Source organism: Salmo trutta, chromosome 9 (assembly GCF_901001165.1).
Source record: "Salmo trutta chromosome 9, fSalTru1.1, whole genome shotgun sequence".
Classification (NCBI taxonomy): domain Eukaryota; kingdom Metazoa; phylum Chordata; class Actinopteri; order Salmoniformes; family Salmonidae; genus Salmo; species Salmo trutta.
In genome coordinates this window covers 8455355-8479794 of record NC_042965.1, presented here as the reverse complement: position 1 = coordinate 8479794, position 24440 = coordinate 8455355, and the positions used below count along the sequence as shown (strand labels likewise).

At 44.0% G+C, this 24440-nt stretch overlaps 1 protein-coding gene across 2 annotated transcripts; it reads left to right on the top strand.

The window, feature by feature from the left end:
* The first annotated feature begins 82 nt into the window (after nucleotides 1-82).
* gal3st1a (galactose-3-O-sulfotransferase 1a) lies at nucleotides 83-23101 on the top strand. 2 transcript variants are annotated; one of them, XM_029762239.1, is made up of 3 exons: nucleotides 83-2082; nucleotides 19969-20116; nucleotides 21880-23101. In XM_029762239.1, exons 2-3 carry the CDS (start codon nucleotides 19989-19991, stop codon nucleotides 23033-23035), a joined length of 1284 nt encoding a protein of 427 aa, XP_029618099.1. In that variant the 5' UTR covers nucleotides 83-2082; nucleotides 19969-19988; the 3' UTR covers nucleotides 23036-23101. The 2 variants fall into 2 exon arrangements, with proteins under 2 accessions (XP_029618099.1, XP_029618097.1); XM_029762237.1 differs by lacking the exon at nucleotides 83-2082 and adding an exon at nucleotides 2245-3360.
* The last annotated feature ends 1339 nt before the right edge of the window (nucleotides 23102-24440 follow it).

Genomic DNA, 24440 nt, shown 5'->3' with positions numbered 1-24440 from the left:
GGGGTGTGTGTAAGGTGCGGCAGCAATGCACACGGCAGGGCTTAGTTACCCCTGTCAACCTGTCACTTATGTCCAATCTTTCTTTGTTTTACGCGTTAGGGCTTGTTCTGAAGACTTTCCTTCATGAAAGTTTAAGTGGTGCGGATTCTTTGGATTAAGATTCTTGCATCAGTGTCCATTGTAATGAATTACTTACTGTTACTTCTAGTCACTGCCGCTCACTGGGAGTCAAATTCTAAGTTTGGCGGGGCTTGAATAATATATTGGTGCCGTTGTGATACTGATGGTTTGTCTAGAATGATGGTTTGTTGACAACCGTAGCATGTTAGCTAAGCCTAACCCAGCTATGGACAGAAGTGACTACATAGCAGGTTAAGAGCCCAAATGCAGCAGTTTAGGAGAATGGAAAAGGGTTAGGCTCTAGCTAATATGCTGAAGTTGTCAACTTTATTTCCGACGTGACAACTAGATGGCGCTGTACTGGTAGCCACAACCATACGAACCATCAGTCTCGACCAATGACTATATGAATGGACAAACCCATCGATCACATGGCCCCATTCATTGCTATGTGAAGATGGTGCCTTTTGAAGGCAAGGAAGTCAGTTTGAGCCACTAAGATGGTGTTTTATGGGGTAGATTTTCAAGACGACATGCACAGTTTGAGTTAGTCCAGGAAGTGACGTTGCAGGCTAGTTTGGTGCTGCCCTCTCCTTGAGTATCTCCAGTCGAAGGCTGACCGTCGTGCTGCCAGTAGCAACTGAATAATCCTTAACTTCTTCTGTGTGCTATTTTGAAATAACCGGTTCAAGGACATACATCTGGTGTAATAGAAGCAATTATTGGTACCTGGATTTTTATGCGAAGATTGACCCCAAAGATTTTTCCCCATTCACTAGAATGGGCATACTGTTTTTTGAGAACAATGCCAGCAGTACCACGGTCCGCCTTGACCTTTGTGGCTTCAATGAGAGCGGAGAGTCATTTCCCCTGATCTCGACAAAGCATCAGTATCATAACACTGGCTCTGTCTGTAAATAGCAGACGGTAGCCTTCTTGGTTTCATATGTGCAGTTGGGCCAACTCTGATACCAAAGATGTGGAATCTGATGCCGCCACATGAGGATTGTGGCGTGGACGGAGGTGGGGGTTGCCATGGTTTCACTGTTAGCTTTTTCACGAGGGTGAACCGAGCTACCCATCCACCTTTGCTGCTACCCACTCACCACTTACCAGCATGCCATATCTGCATTCCACACATGCCCTCCTAGTCCGAGTCTCAGCCTGGCACTCGCCAGGACGCACCCCGTTCAACAAAAGACTGAGTGTTGTGGGGGGAAGGGTTAGAGGCAGGGTGGGATGATCAGCGTGATCCCTATGCTTTCTCCTGGATTGAAAGGCTTTAGTGTGTGGAAAGAGGGACAGTGCCCACCTCCCTTTTACTGTAATAGTCAGTGCTGTATGACAACATATTGTCACATCCTGCTTCCCAGAGTAAAATGGACTAATCAATCCTTTGGCTCGTCTGTCTGGATCATACTCTATTGACACCGTGATACTGCCGTTAAATGGACGGTAGTGGTACCAAATACAGTTGTCCATATTCTCACGAGTCCAAAGGAGTAGGCTTAATCTGAGTCCGGTAACACGCCTTTATTATGAAACTGAAAATGCAGAATGAATAAAATCAGCTTTTACGTCAGATTTCCTGCTGTTCCTCACAATTAGATTTATTAGGATCCCCATTATCCGACGCCAATGGGCAACAGTTAGTTTTACTGGGATCCAAGACATTACAGACAAAAGACTACAATTTACATATGTTTAAAAAATGTGTTTGCATCTATCAGTTACACATACATGTCAGTACATACACACAAGTACTGTAGGTCACGTGTGGGAGAGGCGTGCCATGAGGTGTTGCTTTATTTGTTTTTTGAAATCAGGTTTGCTTTTCACTTACGCTACATGAGGTGGAAGAGAGTTCCATGCACACATGGCTCTGTATAATACTGTACGTTTCCTTGAATTTGTCCTGGACCTGGGTACAGTGAAAAGACCCCTGCTGTCATGTCTGGTCGGGTAAGTGCTTGTGTCAGTGCTGTGTGTAAGTTGACTATGCAAACAATTTGGAATTTCCAACAAATAAATGTTTCTTACAAAAACAAGAAGTCTTTCCTCAACTCTTAGCCAGGAGAGACTGGCATGCATAATATTAACATTAGCCCTCTGATTACAATGAAGAGCAGGACATGCTGCTCTGTTCTGGGCCAGCTGCAGCTTAACTTGGTCTTTCTTATTAATGTATTATATGTACATTTGATTCTTAAGTAATATAACTTACAAGCTTAGTACAGAATCCATATCATATCGTAACCCAAACAATGTATAGTTTCAAAATATACATAAGCTATTGGTCCTTCATTTGAGAATAGTAACGTTTTTCAAGCCCATCCCTCAGGTTCAGATGTTTAGTTGAAAAATGAATTGTGGCTATTGTTCTGTACTGTAGCTGGGTTCGACCACAAAACAAAGACTACATGAAATGCAATACCCATGTCTTTTTAGTGTATTTGTAACCTATTGTTCTTGTCGTGCCCAAGAACATCCCTTAGCCGTGTGTATTTTTGATAATCCATGGGTTCTCATGCCTTATTGCTTCATTCATATTTCATTATGTTATTAATCCTATCTTCATTTTTTTGTAAATGATCTATATGCACAGCTTGCTAAAGTAGTCTTTAGAACAATACGGTCGTGAGATAGAGCAGGCTTGATAAGTTGGCACAATCGAGGGCTTTGTGCTTTGGCTCTCTGCATTTGTTATTTTTTTAACTATTTGCTAGCCCTCCTATCAGCTTGCATCTGAGACTTGAGTCCAGTTTCTGCTCTCAATAGCCTTCTGTATAAAGACAGAAAAGAGCCCTTCCCCTGTCCCTCTACCCCCCTCACTCTCTCTCCCTCTCTCTCTTTCTCTCTTTATGTGCCTCTCTCTCTTTCACACACTGACAAGTGCAAGTCCCCTGACAGGGAGCCTGATCACTTTGAGAGTGGAAAGTGGAGGAGGAGGGTGCCAGAGACATCAGGTTTGCATAATATACAGAGAGAGAGAGAGAGCACCTGCCAGGTGAATGGGCTTCGGAGCGTTGGGCTGTCATATGTAATAAGGAAAGTACTGGACCATGTGGTGGGGTTGTGACAGCATGTGTGACCCAACGGGAGCAGGAAAAAGGCACCAGTGGACCGGACAGCTCTTCTTATACTCACTGCTATACACTTTGAGGAGAAACAACCGTCCTAGGTTTCAACTTCAGTGGCATTTTTAATCTAACTGCAGTTGCTGGATTTATGCACAAAAGGGTAAGTGTTATTTTTCACAAAGAGAATCACTGAGGATCATTTGAGATTTGTATATTGAAATGTATATTTCAGTCCTATTTATGGTTCTAAACAGTGATGTAAAGTACTTAAGTAAAAAGGCTTTGAAGTACTACTTAAGTAGTTTTTGGGGGTATCTGTACTTTACTATTTATATTTTGACAATTTTTACTTTTACTCCACTACATTCCAAAAGAAAATATGTACTTTTAATTCCATTACATTTTTCCTGGCACGCAAAAGTACTCGTTGCATTTCAAATGCTCAGGCTGGACAGCAAAATGGTCCAATTCACACCTATCAATATAATGCGTTGTCATCTCTACTGCCTCTGATCAGGCAGACTCACTAAACGCAAATACTGCGTATGTAAATTGAGTGTTGAAGTGTACCCTTGTCGGTCCGTAAAAGTAAAAAACAAAAAAAATTGCCAGCTGGTTTGCTTAATATAAGGAATTTGATCTATAGCAGCATGACAATTGATTACTTTTTTCACAACTGTCCATAAGTACTTTTTAAACCAGATACTTTTAGACTTTTACTCAAGTAGTATTTTACTGGGTGACTTTCACTTTTACTTGAATCATTATCTATTAAAGTGTCTTTACTTTTACTCAAGTATGACAATTTAGTACTTTTTCCACCACTGGTTCTAAACATCGATTTTTTTGTCTTATATTTCGACATAGGTATAATAGAATGATCATAATGTGCAACTAAAATATTTTATCTCAAGATTGAGTTCTGAAATTTGGGCTGAAGAAAATTGTTTCAAATGATAGAGCAGCCAATATGGGCTGTTAGAAGACTGATAAGACAAACCTACTGTTACACTATACTCGCTGGGTCTAGGGGGCCTAGGCTTGCCTAATTGTTCTGTAACCTGACCACCCAGCAAATATGGCCCTGTTGGCCCCATTTGGGTATTTGGTGGGCAAGGTGGGCAGGGGCTTAGCTAGCCAAACATGGGCTAAACATGGGCTAGCCCACAACAACCCCATCAGCCCAACATGGGCTAGCCCAGCATGGGCTTTCCCCATACCAAGCCCACACCAGTACAACACGGGCAAGCCTACCCAGTTCAACACAGGCTAGTGCAGTGGTTCCCAACCTTTTCCAGTTACTGTACCGCCAAGTACATTTTGCTCTGCCGATAGTATCCTTGAAGACTAGCTGTTGCCATAGAGCCCCACAGTGGAGGTGTCATAATACCCATAAAAACGAGCGGTCAAACAGGGAAATGATTCCAATCGTTTTTCCAGCATTACTTTTTCCCATTTTAGAAACACTTAAAATAAGGGCTTTGTTTCGTGTACCGTAGGCTTACCCTGGCGTGACATTTTGATAACCATGTAAATCTCTCTCGGACAAGGTGACTTTTATCAATATATTTGGCTCTATTTACTCTCATATTCAAAAATACTAATTAGCATCAAAGTAGACATCATGCAAGACTACAAATCCCTGCAAGCTCCTGCACGTCATCTCTAACGGACACCTTTGCTAACAGGTATTGTGTCAATTTAAAACTTGCACAAGACAGTTCACAGAATTGTCCATTTAAAGAAGCGCACCCAATTTATTAATTACTACATTTAGCTAACATTAGATAGTTAATCCAGAAATTCTTACCTAAGCCTTGATGGATTCTGGGTTCTAACTCCTAAACTTGGAATAGGGTTAATTATCAGGTAATCTATTCAAATATTGAGTGCTTAGGTTTAGAGGGTCTACACCAAAAGTTAATGGTTATCTGTAGGAGGAAGGTATATGGTGGGGACAATTAAGCTTTGGAAAACGATCCCGTGGCAGGCATTGATAAGTGGAGAGAGCCATGGATTAGTGATGAAGGGGGTCAAGGGCAGGTCAGGTCACATTAAGGGAGAAGGAACAGTTTTTAGCTCGCGTCACTTCATTTCCTGCCTAGCAACAGAGATGTAGTGTTTGGAGAGAAGGAGGAGATTCCACCTCAAAGTGGGGTACATATACCATCGCTATAATAAACATGTTTTTGTCGGTTCAGCTGTTCGATCCTTTGGGGGACAATAAACTTGGTGTAAGCTTTCATAGTGTCCAGCGAGTTCTTACTCTGATAATTAGAACCTAACAGACTCGATTCGGCAGTCTCGTCCAGATCATCATGGTATTTGTAGTTCTTTATGATAGCCAAATTAAGAGCTAATTAGCATTTGGGGGTAAATACAGGTGAATATATTGATGAAGGTCACCTTGTCCTAGAGAGATTTACGCTGTTATCACAACTCCAACAAGGGCCAGCCCACACCAAACCAAACAAGGGCAAGGGCTAGTCCACACCAAGCCCAGTTACTTCATAATGTAGAGGCAGGGACTCATTCGAATATTTGGGGGGCGTGGTTTGCAAATACCACAATTCATGTTGTTAAGTAAAAAAAATTCTGACAGAATACATTCAAACTAATGAGGGTTTGGAACATTAAAGCCAATTATCTTGGAATAATCTTTTTTCAGATAGAACCTTATAGTTCAGAAGATACAGTTGAAGTCGGAAGTTTACATACACCTTAGCCAAATACATTTAAACTCAGTTTTTCACAATTCCTGACATTTAATCTTAGTAAAAATTCCCTGTCTTAGGTCAGTTAGGATCACCACTTTATTTTAAGAATGTGAAATGTCAGAATAATAGTAGAGAGAATGATTTATTTCAGCTTTTATTTCTTTCATCACATTCCCAGTGGGTTAGAAGTTTACGTACATGCAATTAGTATTTGGTAGCATTGCCTTTAAATTGTTTAACTTGGGTCAAACGTTTCAAGTAGCCTTCCACAAGCTTCCCACAATAAGTTGGGTGAATTTTGGCCCATTCCTCCTGACAGAGCTGGTGTAACTGAGTCAGGTTTGTAGGCCTCCTTGTTCGCACATGCTTTTTCAGTTCTTCCCACAAATTTTCTATAGGATTGAGGTCAGGGCTTTGTGATGGCCACTAAAATACCTTGAATTTGTTGTCCATAAGCCATTTTGTCATAACTTTGGAAGTATGCTTGGGGTCACTGTCCATTTGGAAGACCCATTTGCGACCAAGCTTTAACTTCCTGACTGATGTCTTGAGATGTTGCTTCAATATATCCACATAATTTTCCATTCCTCATGATGCCATCTATTTTGTGAAGTGCACCAGTCTCTCCTGCAGCAAAGCACCCCCACAACATGATGCTGCCACCCCGTGCTTCACTGTTGGGATGGTGTTCTTCAGCTTGCAAGCGTCCCCATTTTTCCTCCAAACATAACAATGGTCATTATGGCCAAACAGTTCTATGTTTGTTTCTTTAGACCAGAGGACATTTCTCCAAATGTACAATCTTTGTGTCCATGTGCAGTTGCAAACCATAGTCTGGCTTTTTTATGGCCATTTTGGAGCACTGGCTTCTTCCTTGCTGAGCGGCCTTTCAGGTTATGTCAATATAGGACTCGTTTTACTGTGGATATAGATACTTTTGTACCTGTTTCCTCAAGCATTTTCACAAGGTCCTTTGCTGTTGTTCAGGGATTGATTTGCACTTTTTGCACCAAAGTACATTCATCTCTAGGAGACAGAACGCATCTCCATCCTGAGCAGTATGACAGCTGTGTGGTCCATTTACATTTTAGTCATTTAGCAGACACTCTTATCCAGAGCAACTTACAGTAGTGAATGCATACATTTCAAACATTTCATTTATTTTTTTCTCCGTACTGGCCCCCCGTGGGAATCGAACCCGTGGGAATCAAACCCACAACCCTGGCGTTGCAAACACCATGCTCTACCAACTGAGCCACAGGGTCCCATGGTGTTTATACTTGTGTACTATTGTTTGTACAGATGAACGTGGTATCTTCAGGCGTTTGGAAATTGCTCCCAAGGATGAACCAGACTTGTGGAGGTCAACAACAAAAAAAGTATGAGGTCTTGGCTGATTTCTTTTGATTTTCCCATGATGTCAAGCAAAGAGGGACTGAGTTTGAAGGTAGGCCTTGAAATACAGCCACAGGTACATCTCCAATTGACTCAAATGATGTCAATTAGCCTATCAGAAGCTTCTAAAGCCATGACATTCCAAGCTGTTTAAAGGCACAGTCAACTTAGTGTATGTAAACTTCTGACCCACTAGAATTGTGATTCAGTGAAGGATAAGTGAAATAATCTGTCTGTAAACAATTGTTTATATATAAAATTACTTGTGTCATGCACAAAGTAGATGTCCTAACTGACTTGCCAAAACTATAGTTTTTTAACAAGAAATTTGTGGAGTGGTTGAACGCGTTTTAATGACTCCAACCTAAGTGTATGTAAACTTCCGATTTCAACTGTACTTTTGTGCAACTGCTACTGAGGGTGTCGTTCCAGTTTAAGTGTTCTGTTGTGAAGTCAGCAACATCTTTTAATTTAATAATCTTATTAAATTATGTACAAAACATTATGTACACCTGCTCTTTTCATGACATAGACTAACTAGATGAATCCAGGTTAAAGCTATGATTTTGCATTTACATTTATGTCATTTAGCAGACGCTCTTATCCAGAGCGACTTACAAATTGGTGCATTCACCTTAAGATATCCAGTGGAACAACCACTTTACAATAGTACATCTATATCTTTTTTTTTTGGGGGGGGGGGGTTAGAAGGATTACTTTATCCTATCCCAGGTATTCCTTAAAGAGGTGGGGTTTCAGGTGTCTACGGAAGGTGGTGATTGACTCCGCTGTCCTGGCGTCGTGAGGGAGCTTGTTCCACCATTGGGGTGCCAGAGCAGCGAACAGTTTTGACTGGGCTGAGTGGGAACTGTGCTTCCGCAGAGGTAGGGAGGCCAGCAGGCCAGAGGTGGATGAACGCAGTGCCCTTGTTTGGGTGTAGGGCCTGATCAGAGCCTGAAGGTACAGAGGTGCCGTTCCCCTCACAGCTCCGTAGGCAAGCACCATGGTCTTGTAGCAGATGCGAGCTTCAACTGGAAACCAGTGGAGTGTGCGGAGGAGCGGGGTGACGTGAGAGAACTTGGGAAGGTTGAACACCAGACGGGCTGCGGCGTTCTGGATGAGTTGTAGGGGTTTAATGGCACAGGCAGGGAGCCCCGCCAACAGGGAGTTGCAGTAATCCAGACGGGAGATGACAAGTGCCTGGATTAGGACCTGCACCGCTTCCTGTGTAAGGCAGGGTCGTACTCTGCGAATGTTGTATAGCATGAACCTACAGGATCGGGTCACCGCCTTGATGTTGGCGGAGAATGACAGGGTGTTGTCCAGGGTCACGCCGAGGCTCTTAGCACTCTGGGAGGAGGACACAATGGAGTTGTCCACCGTGATGGCAAGATCATGGAAATGGCTGTCCGAAGAGCAGCTCCATCTTGCCAAGGTTCAGCTTGAGGTTGTGATCCGTCATCCACACTGATATGTCTGCCAGACATGCAGAGATGCGATTCGCCACCTGGTTATCAGAAGGGGGAAAGGAGAAGATTAATTGGGTGTCGTCTGCGTAGCAATGATAGGAGAGACCATGTGAGGATATGACAGAGCCAAGTGACTTGGTGTATAGCGAGAATAGGAGAGGGCCTAGAACTGAGCCCTGGGGGACACCAGTGGTGAGAGCACGTGGTGCGGAGACGCACGCCACCTGGTAGGAGCGACCTGTCAGGTAGGACGCAATCCAAGAGTGAGCCGCGCCGGAGATACCCAACTCGGACAGGGTGGAGAGGAGGATCTGATGGTTCACAGTATCAAAGGCAGCAGATAGGTCTAGAAGGATGAGAGCAGAGGAGAGAGAGTTAGCTTTAGCAGTGCGGAGAGCCTCCGTGACACAGAGAAGAGCAGTCTCAGTTGAATGACCAGCCTTGAAATCTGACTGATTTGGATTGAGAAGGTCATTCTGAGAGAGATAGCAGGAGAGCTGGCCAAGGACGGCACGTTCAAGAGTTTTGGAGAGAAAAGAAAGAAGGGATACTGGTCTGTAGTTGTTGACATTGGAGGGATCGAGTGTAGGTTTTTTCAGAAGGGGTGCAACTCTCGCTCTCTTGAAGACGGAAGGGACGTAGCCAGTGGTCAAGGATGAGTTGATGAGCGAGGTGAGGTAAGGGAGAAGGTCTCCGGAAATGGTCTGAAGAAGAGAGGAGGGGATAGGGTCAAGCGGGCAGGTTGTTGGGCGGCCGGCCGTCACAAGACGCAAGATTTCATCTGGAGAGAGAGGGGAGAAAGAGGTCAAAGCGTAGGGTAGGGCAATGTGAGCAGGACCAGCGGTGTCGTTTGACTTAACAAACGAGGATCGGATGTCGTCGACCTTCTTTTCAAAATGGTTGACGAAGTCATCCGCAGAGAGGGAGGAGGGGGGGGGGGGTTCAGGAGGGAGGAGAAGGTGGCAAAGAGCTTCCTAGGGTTAGAGGCAGATGCTTGGAAGTTAGAGTGGTAGAAAGTGGCTTTAGCAGCAGAAACAGAGGAGGAAAATGTAGAGAGGAGGGAGTGAAAAGATGCCAGGTCCGCAGGGAGGCTAGTTTTCCTCCATTTCCGCTCGGCTGCCCGGAGCCCTGTTCTGTGAGCTCGCAATGAGTCGTCAAGCCACGGAGCAGGAGGGGAGGACCGAGCCGGTCGGGAGGATAGGGGACATAGAGAGTCAAAGGATGCAGAAAGGGAGGAGAGGAGGGTTGAGGAGGCAGAATCAGGAGATTGGTTAGAGAAGGATTGAGCAGAGGGAAGAGATGATAGGATGGAAGAGGAGAGAGTAGCAGGAGAGAGAGAGCGACGGTTGCGACGGCGCAATACCATCTGAGTAGGGGCAGAGTGAGTAGTGTTGGAGGAGAGCGAGAGGGAAAAGGATACAAGGTAGTGATCGGAGACTTGGAGGGGAGTTGCAGTGAGATTAGTAGAAGAACAGCATCTGGTGAAGATGAGGTCAAGTGTATTGCCTGCCTTGTGAGTAGGGGGGGACGGTGAGAGGGTGAGGTCAAAAGAGGAGAGGAGTGGAAAGAAGGAGGCAGAGAGAAATGAGTCAAAGGTAGACGTAGGGAGGTTAAAGTCACCCAGAACTGTGAGGGGTGAGCCATCCTCAGGAAAGGAACTTATCAAGGCGTCAAGCTCATTGATGAACTCTCCAAGGGAACCTGGAGGGCGATAAATGGTAAGGATGTTAAGCTTGAATGGGCTAGTGATTGTGACAGCATGGAATTCAAAGGAGGAGATAGACAGATGGGTCAGGGGAGAAAGATAGAATGTCCACTTGGGAGAGATGAGGATTCCAGTGCCACCACCCCGCTGACCAGATGCTCTCGGGGTGTGTGAGAACACGTGTCAGACGAGGAGAGAGCAGTAGGAATAGCAGTGTTTTCTGTGGTAATCCATGTTTCCGTCAGCGCCAAGAAGTCGAGGGACTGGAGGGTAGCATAGGCTGAGATGAACTCTGCCTTGTTGGCCGCAGACCGGCAGTTCCAGAGGCTGCCGGAGACCTGGAACTCCACGTGGGTCGTGCGCGCTGGGACCACCAGGTTAGAGTGGCAGCGGCCACGCGATGTGAAGCGTTTGTATGGCCTGTGCAGAGAGGAGAGAACAGGGATAGACCGACACATAGTTGATAGGCTACAGAAAAGGCTACGCTAATGCAAAGGAGATTGGAATGAAAATTAACTAAACAACTGGGGAAGCGAGAGAGCAGGGCCTCCCTCACTAACAATTCACTGAAACACTAAAACGCTAAAATATAACTTTTCTAGCTAACACTAGAAATTAAAATTGATGTAAACTACAGTGGTTCAATGTTTCCAGGAATAGGCTCAAACTTAGTTTATTCCGCTAGATAACTTGGTACAGTATTCTTCCGTGAAAACCTACCTAGTGCACCGTGTCCTATGACACCGTAGCTAACTAGCTAACTAGCATGCTAGCATCCTATAACACACGGTTAGCACCAATACTTGATAACAACAAGCTATCAATGGATCATTCGTGTCCGTGTCTAGTTCATAACGCAGAAGTAATTAAACGTTGGCTAGCTAACAAAAAGTCAGTCCTGCTAGCTGCACAAGTGGACTACACATCTCGAATGTTCAGAAAGTTAAGCTTACGTTGCAAAAATCTTATTGACTAAAAATGATACAGCTAGCTGGTAAGGTTAGCTAGCTAGCAGTGGGCGCGTTGTAGACTATGTTAGAAAATGTAGCTGGCTAGCTAACCTCGATAGTTACTCTGTACTATGCCTTTATCTTGATACAAAGACAACTATGTAGCTAGCTAACATTACACTAGTCAAATCGTTCCGTTGTAATGTATATAGTTCTACAGTACTGCTAATTGGTAAAGTTGGCTAGCTAGCTGTGGTGTTATGGTGTTGACGCCATTTCGAAAACGGCGCGAACGAACGAATACAGCTGGCTAGCTACCCTTGTTAGTTCCTCAGAGCTACACCTTTATCCTTGATACAAAGACAGCAGATACATGATCTCTTATTGATGTCACTTGTTAAATCTACTTCAATCAGTGTAGATAATAGGGAGGAGACAGGTTAAAGAATGATTTTTAAACCTTGAGACAATTGAGACATGGCCATTCAGAGGGTCAATTGACAAAAAAATAAATGTAAATGCCTTTGAACGGGGTAAGGTAGTAGGTGCCAGGCACACCGATTTGTGTCAAGAACTGCAATGCTGCTGGGTTGTTCACACCCAAAAGTTTCCAGTGTGTATAAAGAATGGACCACCACCCAAAGGACATCCAGCCAACTTAACACAACTGTGGGAAGCATTTTAGTCAACATGGGCCAGCATCCCTGTGTAAAGCTTTTGACACCTTTTAGAGTCCACACCTTAATGATTTGAGGCTGTTCTGAGGGCAAAAGGAGAAGCTAAGTTCTTAATTATTTTTTTTATTTTTACCCCTTTTCGTGATATCCAATTGGTAGTTACAGTCTTGTCCCATCGCTGCAACTCCTCTATGGACTCGGGAGAGGCGAAAGTCGAGAGCCATGCGTCCGCCAAAACACGACCTTGCCAAGCCACACTGCTGGCTTAACCCGAAAGCCAGCCGCACCAATGTGTTGGAGGAAATACCGTCCAATTGGAAACCGTGTCAGAGTGCATGCGCCCGGCCCACCACAGGAGTCTCTAGAGCGCGATGGGAGAAGGACATCCCGGCCGGCCAGACCCTCCACTAACCCAGGCGACGCTGGGCCAATTGTTCGCTGTCTCATGGGTCTTCCAGTCGCAGATCTGTAGTGACGCCTCTAGCACTGCGATACAGTGCCTTAGACCGCTGCTCCACTCAGGAGGCCCAACCTACACACAATATACCATAATAACAAAGCAAATACAGGTTTTTTGAAATGTTTACAAATGTATAAAAAAAAAAATGAAATACTTTATTTACATATGTATTCAGACCCTTTGCTATGAGACTCGAAATTGAGCTCAGGTGCATCCTGTTTCCATTAATCATCCTTGAGATGTTTCTACAACTTGATTGGAGTCCACCTGTGGTAAATTCAATGGATTGGACATGATTTGGAAAGGCACACACCTGTCTATATAAAGTCCCACAGTTGACAATGCATGTCAGAGCAAAAACCAAGCTATGAGGTCAAAGGAATTGTCCGTAGAACTCCAAGACAGGATTGTGTCAAGACACAGATCTGGGGAAGGGTACCAAAACATGTCTGCAGGATTGAAGGTCCCCAAGAACAGTGGCCTCCATCATTCTTAAATTGAAGAAGTTTGGAACCACCAAGACTCTTCCTAGAGCTGGCCGCCCGCCCAAACGGAGCAATCGGTGGAGAAGGGCCTTGGTCAGGGAGGTGACCAAGAACCCGATGGTCACTCTGACAGAGCTCCAGAGTTCATCTGTGGAGATGGGAGAACCATTCAGAAGGACAACCATCTCTGCAGCAGTCAGGTCTTTATCAAGCCTTTATGGTAGAGTGGCCAGACGGAAGCCACTCCTCAGTGAAAGGCACATGACAGCCTGCTTGGAGTTTGCCAAAAGGCACCTAAAAGACTCTCAGACCATGAAAAACAAGATTCTCTGGTTGGATGAAACCAAGATTGAACTCTTTGGCCTGAATGCCAAGCGTCACGTCTTGAGGAAACCTGGCACCATCTCTACGGTGAAGCATGGTGGTGGCAGCATCATGCTATGGGGATGTTTTTCAGCGGTAGGGGCTGGGAGACTAGTCAGGATCGAGGGAAAGATGAACGGAGCAAAGTAGAGAATGATCCTTGATGGAAACCTGCTCCAGAGCACTCAGGACCTCAGACTGGGGTGAAGGTTCACCTTCCAACAGAACAACAACCCTAAGCACACAGCCAAGACAATGCAGGAGTGGCTTCGGGACAAGTCTTTGAATGTTCTTGATTGGCCCAGCCAGAGCCTGGACTTGAACCCGATTGAACATCTCTGGAGAGACCTGAAAATAGCTGTGCAGCGACGCGCCCCATCCAACCTGACAGAGCCTGAGAGGATCTGCAGAGAAGAATGGGAGAAACTCCCCAAATACAGGTGTTCCAAGCTTGTAGCGTCATACTCGAGGCTGTGATCGCTGCCAAAGGTGCTTCAACAAATTCCTTAGTGAAGGGTCTGAATACTTATGTAAAAAAAATTTATTTGCTAAAAATTCTAAAAACGTGTTTTTGCTCTGTCATTATGGGGTATTGTGTGTAGACTGATGATGGGGGGGAACTATTTTATAAATTTTAGAATAAAGCTGTAATGTAACAAAATGTGGAAAAAGTCAAGGGGTCTGAATACTTTCTGAATGCACTATATAGATATATTTATAGATATACTGTATATATAGATATATATAATCTACATGACCAAAAGTATGTGGACACCTGCTCATCGAACATCTCATTACAAAATCATGGGCATTAATATAGAGTTGCCCCCCTCCTTGCAGCTATAACAGCCTCCACTCTTCTGTGAAGGCTTTGCACTAGATGTTGGATCATTGGACTTGTTTCCATTCAGCCACAAGAGCATTGGTGAGGTCAGGCACTGATGTTGGGCCATTAGGCCTGGCTAGCAGTCGGCATTCCAATTCATCCCAAAGGTGTTTGGTGGGGTTGAGGTCAGGGCTCTGTGCAGACCAGTTATGTTGGAAGCACAAAATTGTCTAGAATGTCATGGTACGCTGTAGCCTTAATATTTCTCTTCACTGGAACAAAGGGGCATAGCCCGAACCATGAAAAACAGCCCCAGACCATTATTTCTCCTCAACCAAACTTTACAGTTGGCACCATGCATTGGGGCACATAGCATTCTCCTGACATCCGTCAAACCCAGATTCGTCTGTCGGACTGCCAGATGGTGAAGCGTGATTCATCACTCCAGGGAACGCGAGTGCAATGGCGGCGAGCTTTACACCACTCCAGCTGACTCTTGGCATTGCGCATGGTGATCTTAGGCTTGTGTGTGGCTGCTCGACCTTGGCAACCCATTTCATGAAGCTCCAGATGAACAGTTCTTGTACTGAAGTTGCTTCCAGAGGCAGTTTGGAACTCGGTAGTAAGTGTTGCAATCAAGGACAGAAGATTTATGCGCGCTTCAGCACTCGGTGGTCCTGTTCTGTAAGCTTGTGTGGCCTACCACTTCTCGGCTAAGCCGTTGTCGCTCCTAGACATTTCCACTTCACAATAACAGCTCTTACAGTTGACTGGGGCAGCTCTAGCAGGGCAGAAATATGACGGACTGACTTGTATGACGGTGCCACGTTGAAAGTCACTGAGCTCTTCAGTAAGGCCATTCTACTTCCAATGTTTGTCTATAGAGATTGCATGGCAGTTTGCTCTATTTTATACACCTGTCAGCAACGGGTGTGGCTGAAATACCCAAATCCACAACTTGTAAGGGGTGTAGTGTATGTACCTGTGCCCAGGAGAAAGTAAATTTACCGGGATCCAGGGCCAGCTCTGTCCTGACTCCCATTGGTCGGCCAGACCAAGTGGATTATTGTTCGTTGTACAAAAGGATGGCCAAAATACATATTTACAGTTGAAGTCGTAAGTTTACATACACATAGGTTGGAGTCATTAAAACTCATTTTTCAACTACTCCACAAATTTCTTGTTAACAAACTATAGTTTTGGCAAGACAGTTAGGACATCTACTTTGAGCATGACAAAAGTCATTTTTCAAACAATTGTTTACAATTCACTGTATCACAATTCCAGTGGGTCAGAGGTTTACATACACTAAGTTGACTGTGCCTTTAAACAGCTTGGAACATTCCAGAAAATTATGTCATGGTTTTAGAAGCTTCTGATAGGCTAATTGACATCATTTGAGTCAATTGGAGGTGTATTTGTTGATGTATTTCAAGGCCTACCTTCAAACTCAGTGCTTCTTTGCTTGACATCATGGGAAAATCAAAAGAAAACATCCAAGACCTCAGAAAAAAATTGTATACCTCCACAAGTCTGGTTCATCCTTGGGAGCAATTTCCAATTGCCTGAAAGTACCACATTCATATGTACAAACAATAGTACGCAAGTATAAACACCATGGGACCACGCAGCCGTCATACCGCTCAGGAAGGAGACACGTTCTGTCTCCTAGAGATGAACGTACTTTGGTGCGAAAAGTACAAATCAATCCCAGAACAACAGCAAAGGACCTTGTGAAGATGCTGGAGGAAACAGGTACAAAAGTATCTATTTCCACAGTAAAACGAGTCCTATATCGACATAACCTGAAAGGCGGCTCAGCAAGGAAGAAGCCAGTGCTCTAAAACGGCCATTAAAAAAGCCAGACTACGGTTTGCAACTGCACATGGACACAAAGATCGTACTTTTTGGAGAAATGTCCTCTGATCTGATGAAACAAAAATAGAACTGTTTGGCCATAATGACCATCGTTATGTTTGGAGGAAAAAGGGGGAGGCTTGCAAGCCGAAGAACAACATCCCAACTGTGAAGCACGGGGGTGGCAGTATTATGTTGTGGGGGTGCTTTGCTGCAGGAGGGACTGGTGCACTTCACAAAATAGATGGCATCATGAGGCAGGAAAAGTATGTGGATATATTGAGGCAACATCTCAAGACCTCAGTCAGAAAGTAAAAGCTTGGTCACAAATGGGTCTTCCAAATGGACAATGACCCCAAGCATACTTCCAAAGTTGTAGCAAAATGGCTTAAGGACAACAAAGTCAAGGTATTGGAGTGGCCATCACAAAGCCCTGACCTCAATCCCATAGAAAATTTGTGGGCAGAACTGAAAAAGCGTGTGCGAGCAAGGAGGTCTACAAACCTGACTCAGTTACACCAGCTCTGTCAGGAGGAATGGGCCAAAAATTCACCCAACTTATTGTGGGGAGCTTGTGGAAGGCTACCCGAAACGTTTGACCGAAGTTAAACAATTTAAAGGCAATGCTACCAAATACTAATTGCGTGTATGTAAACTTCTGACCCACTGGGAATGTGATGAAAGAAACAAAAGCTGAAATAAATAATTATCTCTACTATTATTCTGACATATCACATTCATAAAATAAAGTGGTGATCCTAACTGACAGGGAATTTTTACTAGGATTAAATGTCAGGAATTGTGAAAAACTAAGTTTAAATGTATTTGGCTAAGGTGTATGTAAACCTCCGACTTCAACTGTACATTGCGGAAACTAAAGAGGTTAACTAAAAAAAACAAAATCTGTCAGGCCGAGAGGCTCTATGGCCAACTCTCTCTCAAGGATTGACTAAACTCCGAATTGCCCACACCTGCAAACTTTGTCAAGGCTTGACAGAGCATTTGGACCTGGTTGCTGCTGCCCCTTGGGACTGGAGTGTGGAAGTGGTAGTGCTAGTGTCTAATCATGCTCCTCAGACCTAACCTACCTAACCTATTCCATAGCAGGTTTCATTCAGTCATGAGTTATTTGAACATTGGCAATGACTGTGACGGTGTGCATAGCAACTTAGCCCTCACATTGAATGTTTTCCTGAATGTCTCTGTTTGGGGTTCATGACCATGAATGTTTTCATGCACAGTATGTCAATATGTGCTTTTGTGACTGAAAGTTATGATATCATTAGATAATGGATACATTACTGCTTATACGATTTGTGGAGAGAGTGACTTTTACCATTGCCCTTCACCATACAATTCCATTTGAATGGTGTTGTAGACATACAGAAAGTATTCACACCCCATTTTCCACATGCTGCTGTTACAAGGTGGGATTGGATGTCATTGTCATTGTTTGTCAACCATCTGCACAAAATACTCTGTAATGTCAAAGTGGAAGAAAAATGTGAACATTTGTAAAAAGAAATCATGAAAAATAAAACACTAATATATCTTGATTAGATATCTTGATTAAATAAGTACTCAACCCCCTGAGTCAATACAGCGATTATAGGTGTGAGACTTTCTGGGTAAGTCTCTAAGAGCTTTCCACACCTGGATTTTGCAACATTTGCCAATTTTTATCCTGAAAAACTCCCCAGTCCTTAACGATTACAAGCATACCCATAGTATGATGCAGCCACCACTATGCTTGAAAATATGGAGAGTGGTACTCAGTAATGTGCTGCATTGGATTTGGCCCTAACATAACACTTTGTATTCAGGACGAAAAGGTAATTGCTTTGCCACATTTGTTTCTGTATTACTTTAGTGCCTTGTTGCAAACAGGACGCATGTTTTGGAATATTTTTCTTCTGCACAGTCTTCCCTCTTTTCACTCTGTCAATTAGGTTAGTATTGTGGAGTAACTACAATGTTGTTGATCCATCATCAGTTTTCTCCTATCACAGCCATTCAACTCTGTAACTGTTTTACAGTCATCGTTGGCCTCATGGTGAAATCCCTGAGCGGTTTCCTTCCTCTCCGGCAACTGAGTTCGGAAGGACGCCTGTATCTTTGTAGTGACTGGGTGTATTGATACACCAGCCAAAGTGTAATTAATAACTGCGCTATGCTCAAAGGGATATTCAATGTCTGCTTTTTTTCTCCCATCTACCAATAGGTGCCCTCCTTTGCGAGGTATTGGAAAACCTCCCCGTTTGAAATTCACTGCTAAACTGAGGGACCTTACAAATAATTGTATGTGTGGGGTACAGAGACGAGTTAGTCATTAAAAATCATGTTAAACACTATTATTGTACACAGAGTCCATGCAACTTATTATATGACTTGTTAAGCAAGTTTTCACTCCTGAATTTAATTAGGCTTGCCATAACAAAGGATTGAATACTTATTGACTGAAGACATTTAATCTTTTCATTTTTAATTAATTTGTATAAATTCCGACTTTGACATTACGGGGTATTGTGTGTAGGCCAGTTACAAAAACATCTCAATTGAATCCATTTTAAATCCATGCTGTAACACAACATAACGTGGTAAACGTCAAGGGGTGTGAATACTTTCTAAAGTAACTGTTACTTCTTAGCACCTACCCATATCAGACAATACTTGGTAGATACAATATACTACATGAAACATTAGACAATAATGGACACCTGCCAAACAAAGGTGTGCCTCCTTCCCAGAGGCAGAGTAAGTGCTCAGCCTAACGAAGCACACATCTATACCAAGGTCCATTGGCAGGTTAAACAGCTCCATGAAATTATCCCTGATTCAGGGGACTAGTGCTTAAATGTCTCCCATATATCCCAGTGCCTGGGCTGACTCTAAGGGCAGGCAGAATGCCCCCTCACATGCCTCTATAACGGCCCCGTCATGGAACTCCCAGACAAAGGAGCAAAAGACGCAGCCCCATTTTCAACTCCATCACTGAGTGACCAGCAGCCGCAGAATGTTTTCTTTTCCATCAGAAGCTTTCTGTCAAATAAAGAGCATTTTGGCACAGATTTTCTTGACTTGGTTTGTCTTTAGTACAGTTGCTCGAGCACGCTCTAGGTGGCAACTGGGTGACGCACGTTACGTACTTAATGGTGCCAGCTTGTTCTGGGTCACTGTCCAGTCCGATCTGATTTCAGGCTGCAGGTTGAATGGCTGCAGATCCGCACTGGATCACTTTCCAGCCCCATGCATTATTCATCTAAGGGACAGATGACACAGAAACACAGGGTATATCAGTCCATGCTCTTGTGTGGCTACACCGTGCCGTGTTCAGGGTAAAGGCATAGTTGTAACACTTTCAAAAGCATGCAGGTATAACGCTTTATAATTGGAAGAATATGTGTGAGCCCTTACAACGTCTTACAATAAGACTTATACAATGTTAAGTCTCTCTTATGTATCAAAATGTCAACTTAAATGATGATAAATTCTTGAGTATAGCTTTAATGAGTAGGTGCTGGGACATGCATCTTCTTTGGACAATTTCCCATTGCGTCCCTTTTCAAGGAATTGTATGAAGGATACAGTATGTGTGCTCAAATGATCACGGAATGTAGATTTCTTGACATTTGCTCAACATAAACCTAGTAGTTGGTTCATTACCAAAGGCACACAATGTGCTCATTGGAAACAACCATTTGACTGAGCTGCTACGTGTGTTCCCAAATAATTAGGAACAGGAGACAGTGGATCCAAGTGACCAACAGATTCCATGTCAATGAAAAAGTGGCGATTGTTGATTTCAGGACTGTCAGCCTATTGTTTTGGTACACCGTGGATAACTTACACTGCTTTTTGTTTCAGATAACCCTCAATTTGGGACCATGGTTGTCAAACAGGGGAGGCAATGGAGGTCGATGTGCAAAGGCCTTGTCCTGGGTACCCTACTTACCAGCTGTATGGTCCTGGTCTACTGCCTTTCTGCTCCACAGGTCCACTTCAACCTGCCTGAGTAAGCCCCTTTCAGACACTGTTTACTAGGGGAAGTTGTTGGGCATACTTTGCAATAAATATTGCATCAACAACATTCAGTAGCAATATATATGATATACAGATGATGCAGATTGCTTTATTTGCCACATGAATGATGGTAATAAGCTACTATGAGAGGCAAAATGAGTTTTGGGTCTTCTACATCAGTGCATAATGGTAAATCAGATAATATTTGTGATTTGATGTGTTGTACACTACCAGTCAAAAGTTGACACACCTACTCATTCAAGGGTTTTTCTTTATTTTTTACTATTTTCTACATTGTAGAATAATAGTGAAGACATCAAAACTACGAAATAACACATATGGCATCATGTACTAACCAAAAAAGTGTTAAACAAAGCAAAATATACTTTATATTTGAGATTCTTCAAATTAGCCAACCTTGCCGTGATGACAGCTTTGCACACTCTTGGCATTCTCTCAACCAGCTTCATGAGGAATGCTTTTCCAACAGTTCCCACATATTCTAAGCACTTGTTGGCTGCTTTTCCTTAACTCTGCGGTCCAACTCATCCCAAACCATCTCAATTGGGTTGAGGTTGGGTGATTGTGGAGGCCAGGCCATCTGATGCAGCACTCCAACATACTCCTTCTTGGTAAAAAAAAACAAATGATAGTCCAACTAAGCGCAAACCAGATGGGGTGGCGTATCGCTGCAGAATTCTGTGGTAGCCATGCTGGTTATGTGTGCCTTGAATTCTAAATAAATCACTGACAGTGTCACCAGCAAAGCACCCCCACACCATCACACCTCCTCCTCCATGCTTCACGGTGGGAACCACACATGCGGAGATCATCCGTTCATCTAAGGCACGGCGGTTGGAACCAAAAATCTAAAATTTTGACTAATCAGACCAAAGGACAGATTTCCACCGGTCTAATGTCCATTGCTCGTGTTTCTTGGCCCAAGCAAGTCTCTTCTTATTATTGGTGTCCTTTAGTAGTTGTGTCTTTGTAGCAAATCGACCATGAAGGCCTGATTCATGCAGTCTCCTCTGAACAGTTGGTGTTGAGACGTGTCACTTGAACTCTGTGAAGCATTTATTTGGGCTGCAATCTGAGGTACAGTTAACTCTAATGAACTTATCCTATGCAGCAGAGGTAACTCTGGGTCTTCCTTTCCTGTGGCAGTCCTCATGAGAGCCAGTTTCATCATAGCGCTTGATGGTTTTTGCGACTGCACTTGAAGAAACCTTAAAAGTTCTTGAAATTTTCCAGATTGACTGACCTTCATGTCTTAAAGTAATGATGGACTGTTGTTTTTCTTTGCTTATTTGAGCTGTTCTTGCCATAGTATGGACTTGGTATTTTACTAACTAGGGCTATCTTCTGAATACCACCCTTACCTTGTCACCACACAGCTGATTGGCTCAAATGCATTAAGAAGGAAAGAAATTCCACAAATAAACTTTTTACAAGACACACCTGTTAATTGAAATGCCTTCCAGGTGGCTACCTCATGAAGCTGGTTGAGAGAATGCCAAGAGAGTGCACAGCTGTCATCAAGGCAAAGGGTGGCTATTTGAAGATTCTCAAATATAAAATATATTTTAATTTGTTGAACACTTTTTTGGTTACTACATGATTCCATATGTGTCATTTCATAGTTTTGATGTATTCACTATTATTCTACAATGTAGAAAATAAAGAAAAACCCTTGAATGAGTAGGTGTGTCCAAACTTTGACTGTTACTGTATGTGTACGCTTGCTCTCCATAGGGTGCCAGTGCCTTACTCCTGCGCTCATCGGCCTGCTCAAGCCCACGCCACACCCTTCACAAATGGCTCCCAGCATGCCGCGGGACAGACGGGCCTCTGCACTCCCAAAGTGGATGTCATGTTCATGAAGACCCACAAGACGGCCAGCAGCACGCTCCTCAACATCCTCTTCCGCTTCGGAGAAAAGCACAGGCTCAAGTTTGCCTTTCCAGACAGCCGTAATGACTTCTTCTACCCATCCCCATTCCAGCGCTCCCAGGTCAAGGACTACAGGCCTGGCATGTGCTTCAATATCATATGCAACCACATGCGCTTCAATGCACCGGAGGTGGCCAAGGTGCTCCCCACAGACACCTCCTACATCACCGTCCTCAGAGACCCGGCTGAGCTCTTTGAATCCTCCTTCCACTACTTTGGCCGCCTGGTGCCCATGACCTGGAAAATACCAGGCAAGGACAAGGTGAGGGAGTTCCTGCGTGACCCCCGCCACTACTTTGACCCTGATGGCTTCAACTCCTTCTACCTCAAGAATCTTCTGTTCTTCGACTTCGGGCAGGACAACACTCTGGAGCTGGGCGACCCGAGGGTGGAGGAGGGCATCCGGGCCATCGCAGGCTGCTTCCAGCTGGTCATGCTGGTGGAGCACTTTGAGGAGTCCCTCATCCTGCTCATGGACGCCCTCTGTTGGGAGATGGACGACCTGCTCTTCTTCAAGCTCAACGCCCGGAAGGGCTCCACCGTGTCCAAACTGACCCCAGAGTTGAGGGCCAAGGCCCTGGAGTGGAACGCTGTGGACTGGAGGCTGTACCAACACTTCAATGCCACCTTCTGGAGGAAGGTGGAGGCATACGGGCACCAGCGGATGGCTGACGATGTGGCGGAGCTCCGGAGGAGGAATGCAGAGATGGCGACCGTCTGTATTGAGGGAGGGCATGCTGTGGATGCAGATAGCATCCAGGAGACAGTCATGCAGCCCTGGCAGCCCATCGGGGAGAAGTCCATCATGGGCTACAACCTGAAAAAGAACGTGGACAAGGCCCACCTCAAGCTGTGCCGTAAGATGCTCACACCCGAGCTGCAATACCTGACAGAGTTGGGGGTCAACCTGTGGATCACTAAGCTGTGGGGTCATGTGAGAGACATGATCAACTGGTGACAAGCGGGTGACTGGAGGGTGATTTGAGAGACAGGGGACAATTTTACATTAGAGAGCATAGAGAGAGAGAGAGAAAGAGAGAGAGAGAGGCTGAGTGTGTGGCATATCCTTGGCCTGAATGCCTGCATAAGGTCATAAGGGGGTTTGTTTAGCATAGCCTCCTCAATCATGGAATGATGAACTCTTCCTATGTGTCAGCAGTATTGACTTGTTTGCCTAAATGGAAAACTCCACCCCAAAACTATCTTTTGGTATTTGTTTCATTAGTCCATTGTTGATATTGTCCCAAAACATTTTGCATGTCAGCAATCAAGTTTTCAGAAATACAGCTAGTATGATACATTTTGAATCATATGATGCTGTGTTTTGCATAATATGATGCGAAATGCATCATACCAGCTGTATTTCAGTATTTTGAAAGTTATATATCTTGAAAACCTGATCGCTGACCAGCAAAACACTTTGGGACTATATCAACAATGCAGTGCTTAATTTGTAAATTGGTAGGTGCCAGAACAAAGTGTGCCAGAGAGGGGGGTGACTTGGGGGGGGGGGGCTCTGATGTACCAGAATGCATGAAAAAAAAACACCTTTATAATAAATTCCATGCAGCATTATCATAGCTTTTGCAACTGGCATAGAGCGGTAGAGAAGCGCTTGCATATATTATATAAATTTTATTTACTCTGTGAAACGATGCAATACATCAAATAACTGAATAGACAAAACAACAAACCGTGACACAGAGAGCCAAACACTACTCAAAAATAATCACCCACAAAACCCAGGAAGAAAAACCCCTACTTAAGTATGATCTCCAATTAGAGACAACGAGGACCAGCTGCCTCTAATTGGAGATCATCCCAAACAAACCAACATAGAAATACAAAAACTAGAACCTAAGAACATAGAAATAGAACACATAGAATAAACCCCCCTGTCACACCCTGACCTACTTTACCATAGAAAATAACAGTTTACCATGGTCAGGAGGTGACAATACTATTTATTAATACCTCACAAATGATCGTAATGACAGGCTACTTTGATACTGACAAACCGAGAATCTGAGATCACTAGAAATGAGTTTGTCTTAAATCCATCAATAGCCTAGGCCTAGGTGTGCATGGAGTCACGGATTATACAATATGAGGAGGAAATTACAGTCCTAAAAAAGCTTTGCAGTTTCACTGACTCTCCCAATGATGCGCTGCTCACTCGCCGGTGATGGCGGATGCGCTCGTGCCAAAAAGCTTATCTCTCTCTTGTTTTACAATAGGCCTATTTGGAAGTTGATAACAGATTAGCTTTTTTTTCAGCAGGAACCATTAGCATTCCAACCTGTGTTTTCCCGCGATTGTATTTGAAATATTGCGAAATGTCTGTTTTGGCCGCATGCTGTTAG

What these genes read in the sequence shown, in the direction of transcription:
- gal3st1a (XM_029762239.1), top strand. Translation starts at nt 19,989, where the DNA reads ATGGTTGTCAAACAGGGGAGGCAATGGAGGTCGATGTGCAAAGGCCTT. An exon ending in GTCCACTTCAACCTGCCTGA is followed by an intron (nt 20,117 to 21,879) that starts GTAAGCCCCTTT and finishes TGCTCTCCATAG; the next exon opens with GGTGCCAGTGCCTTACTCCT.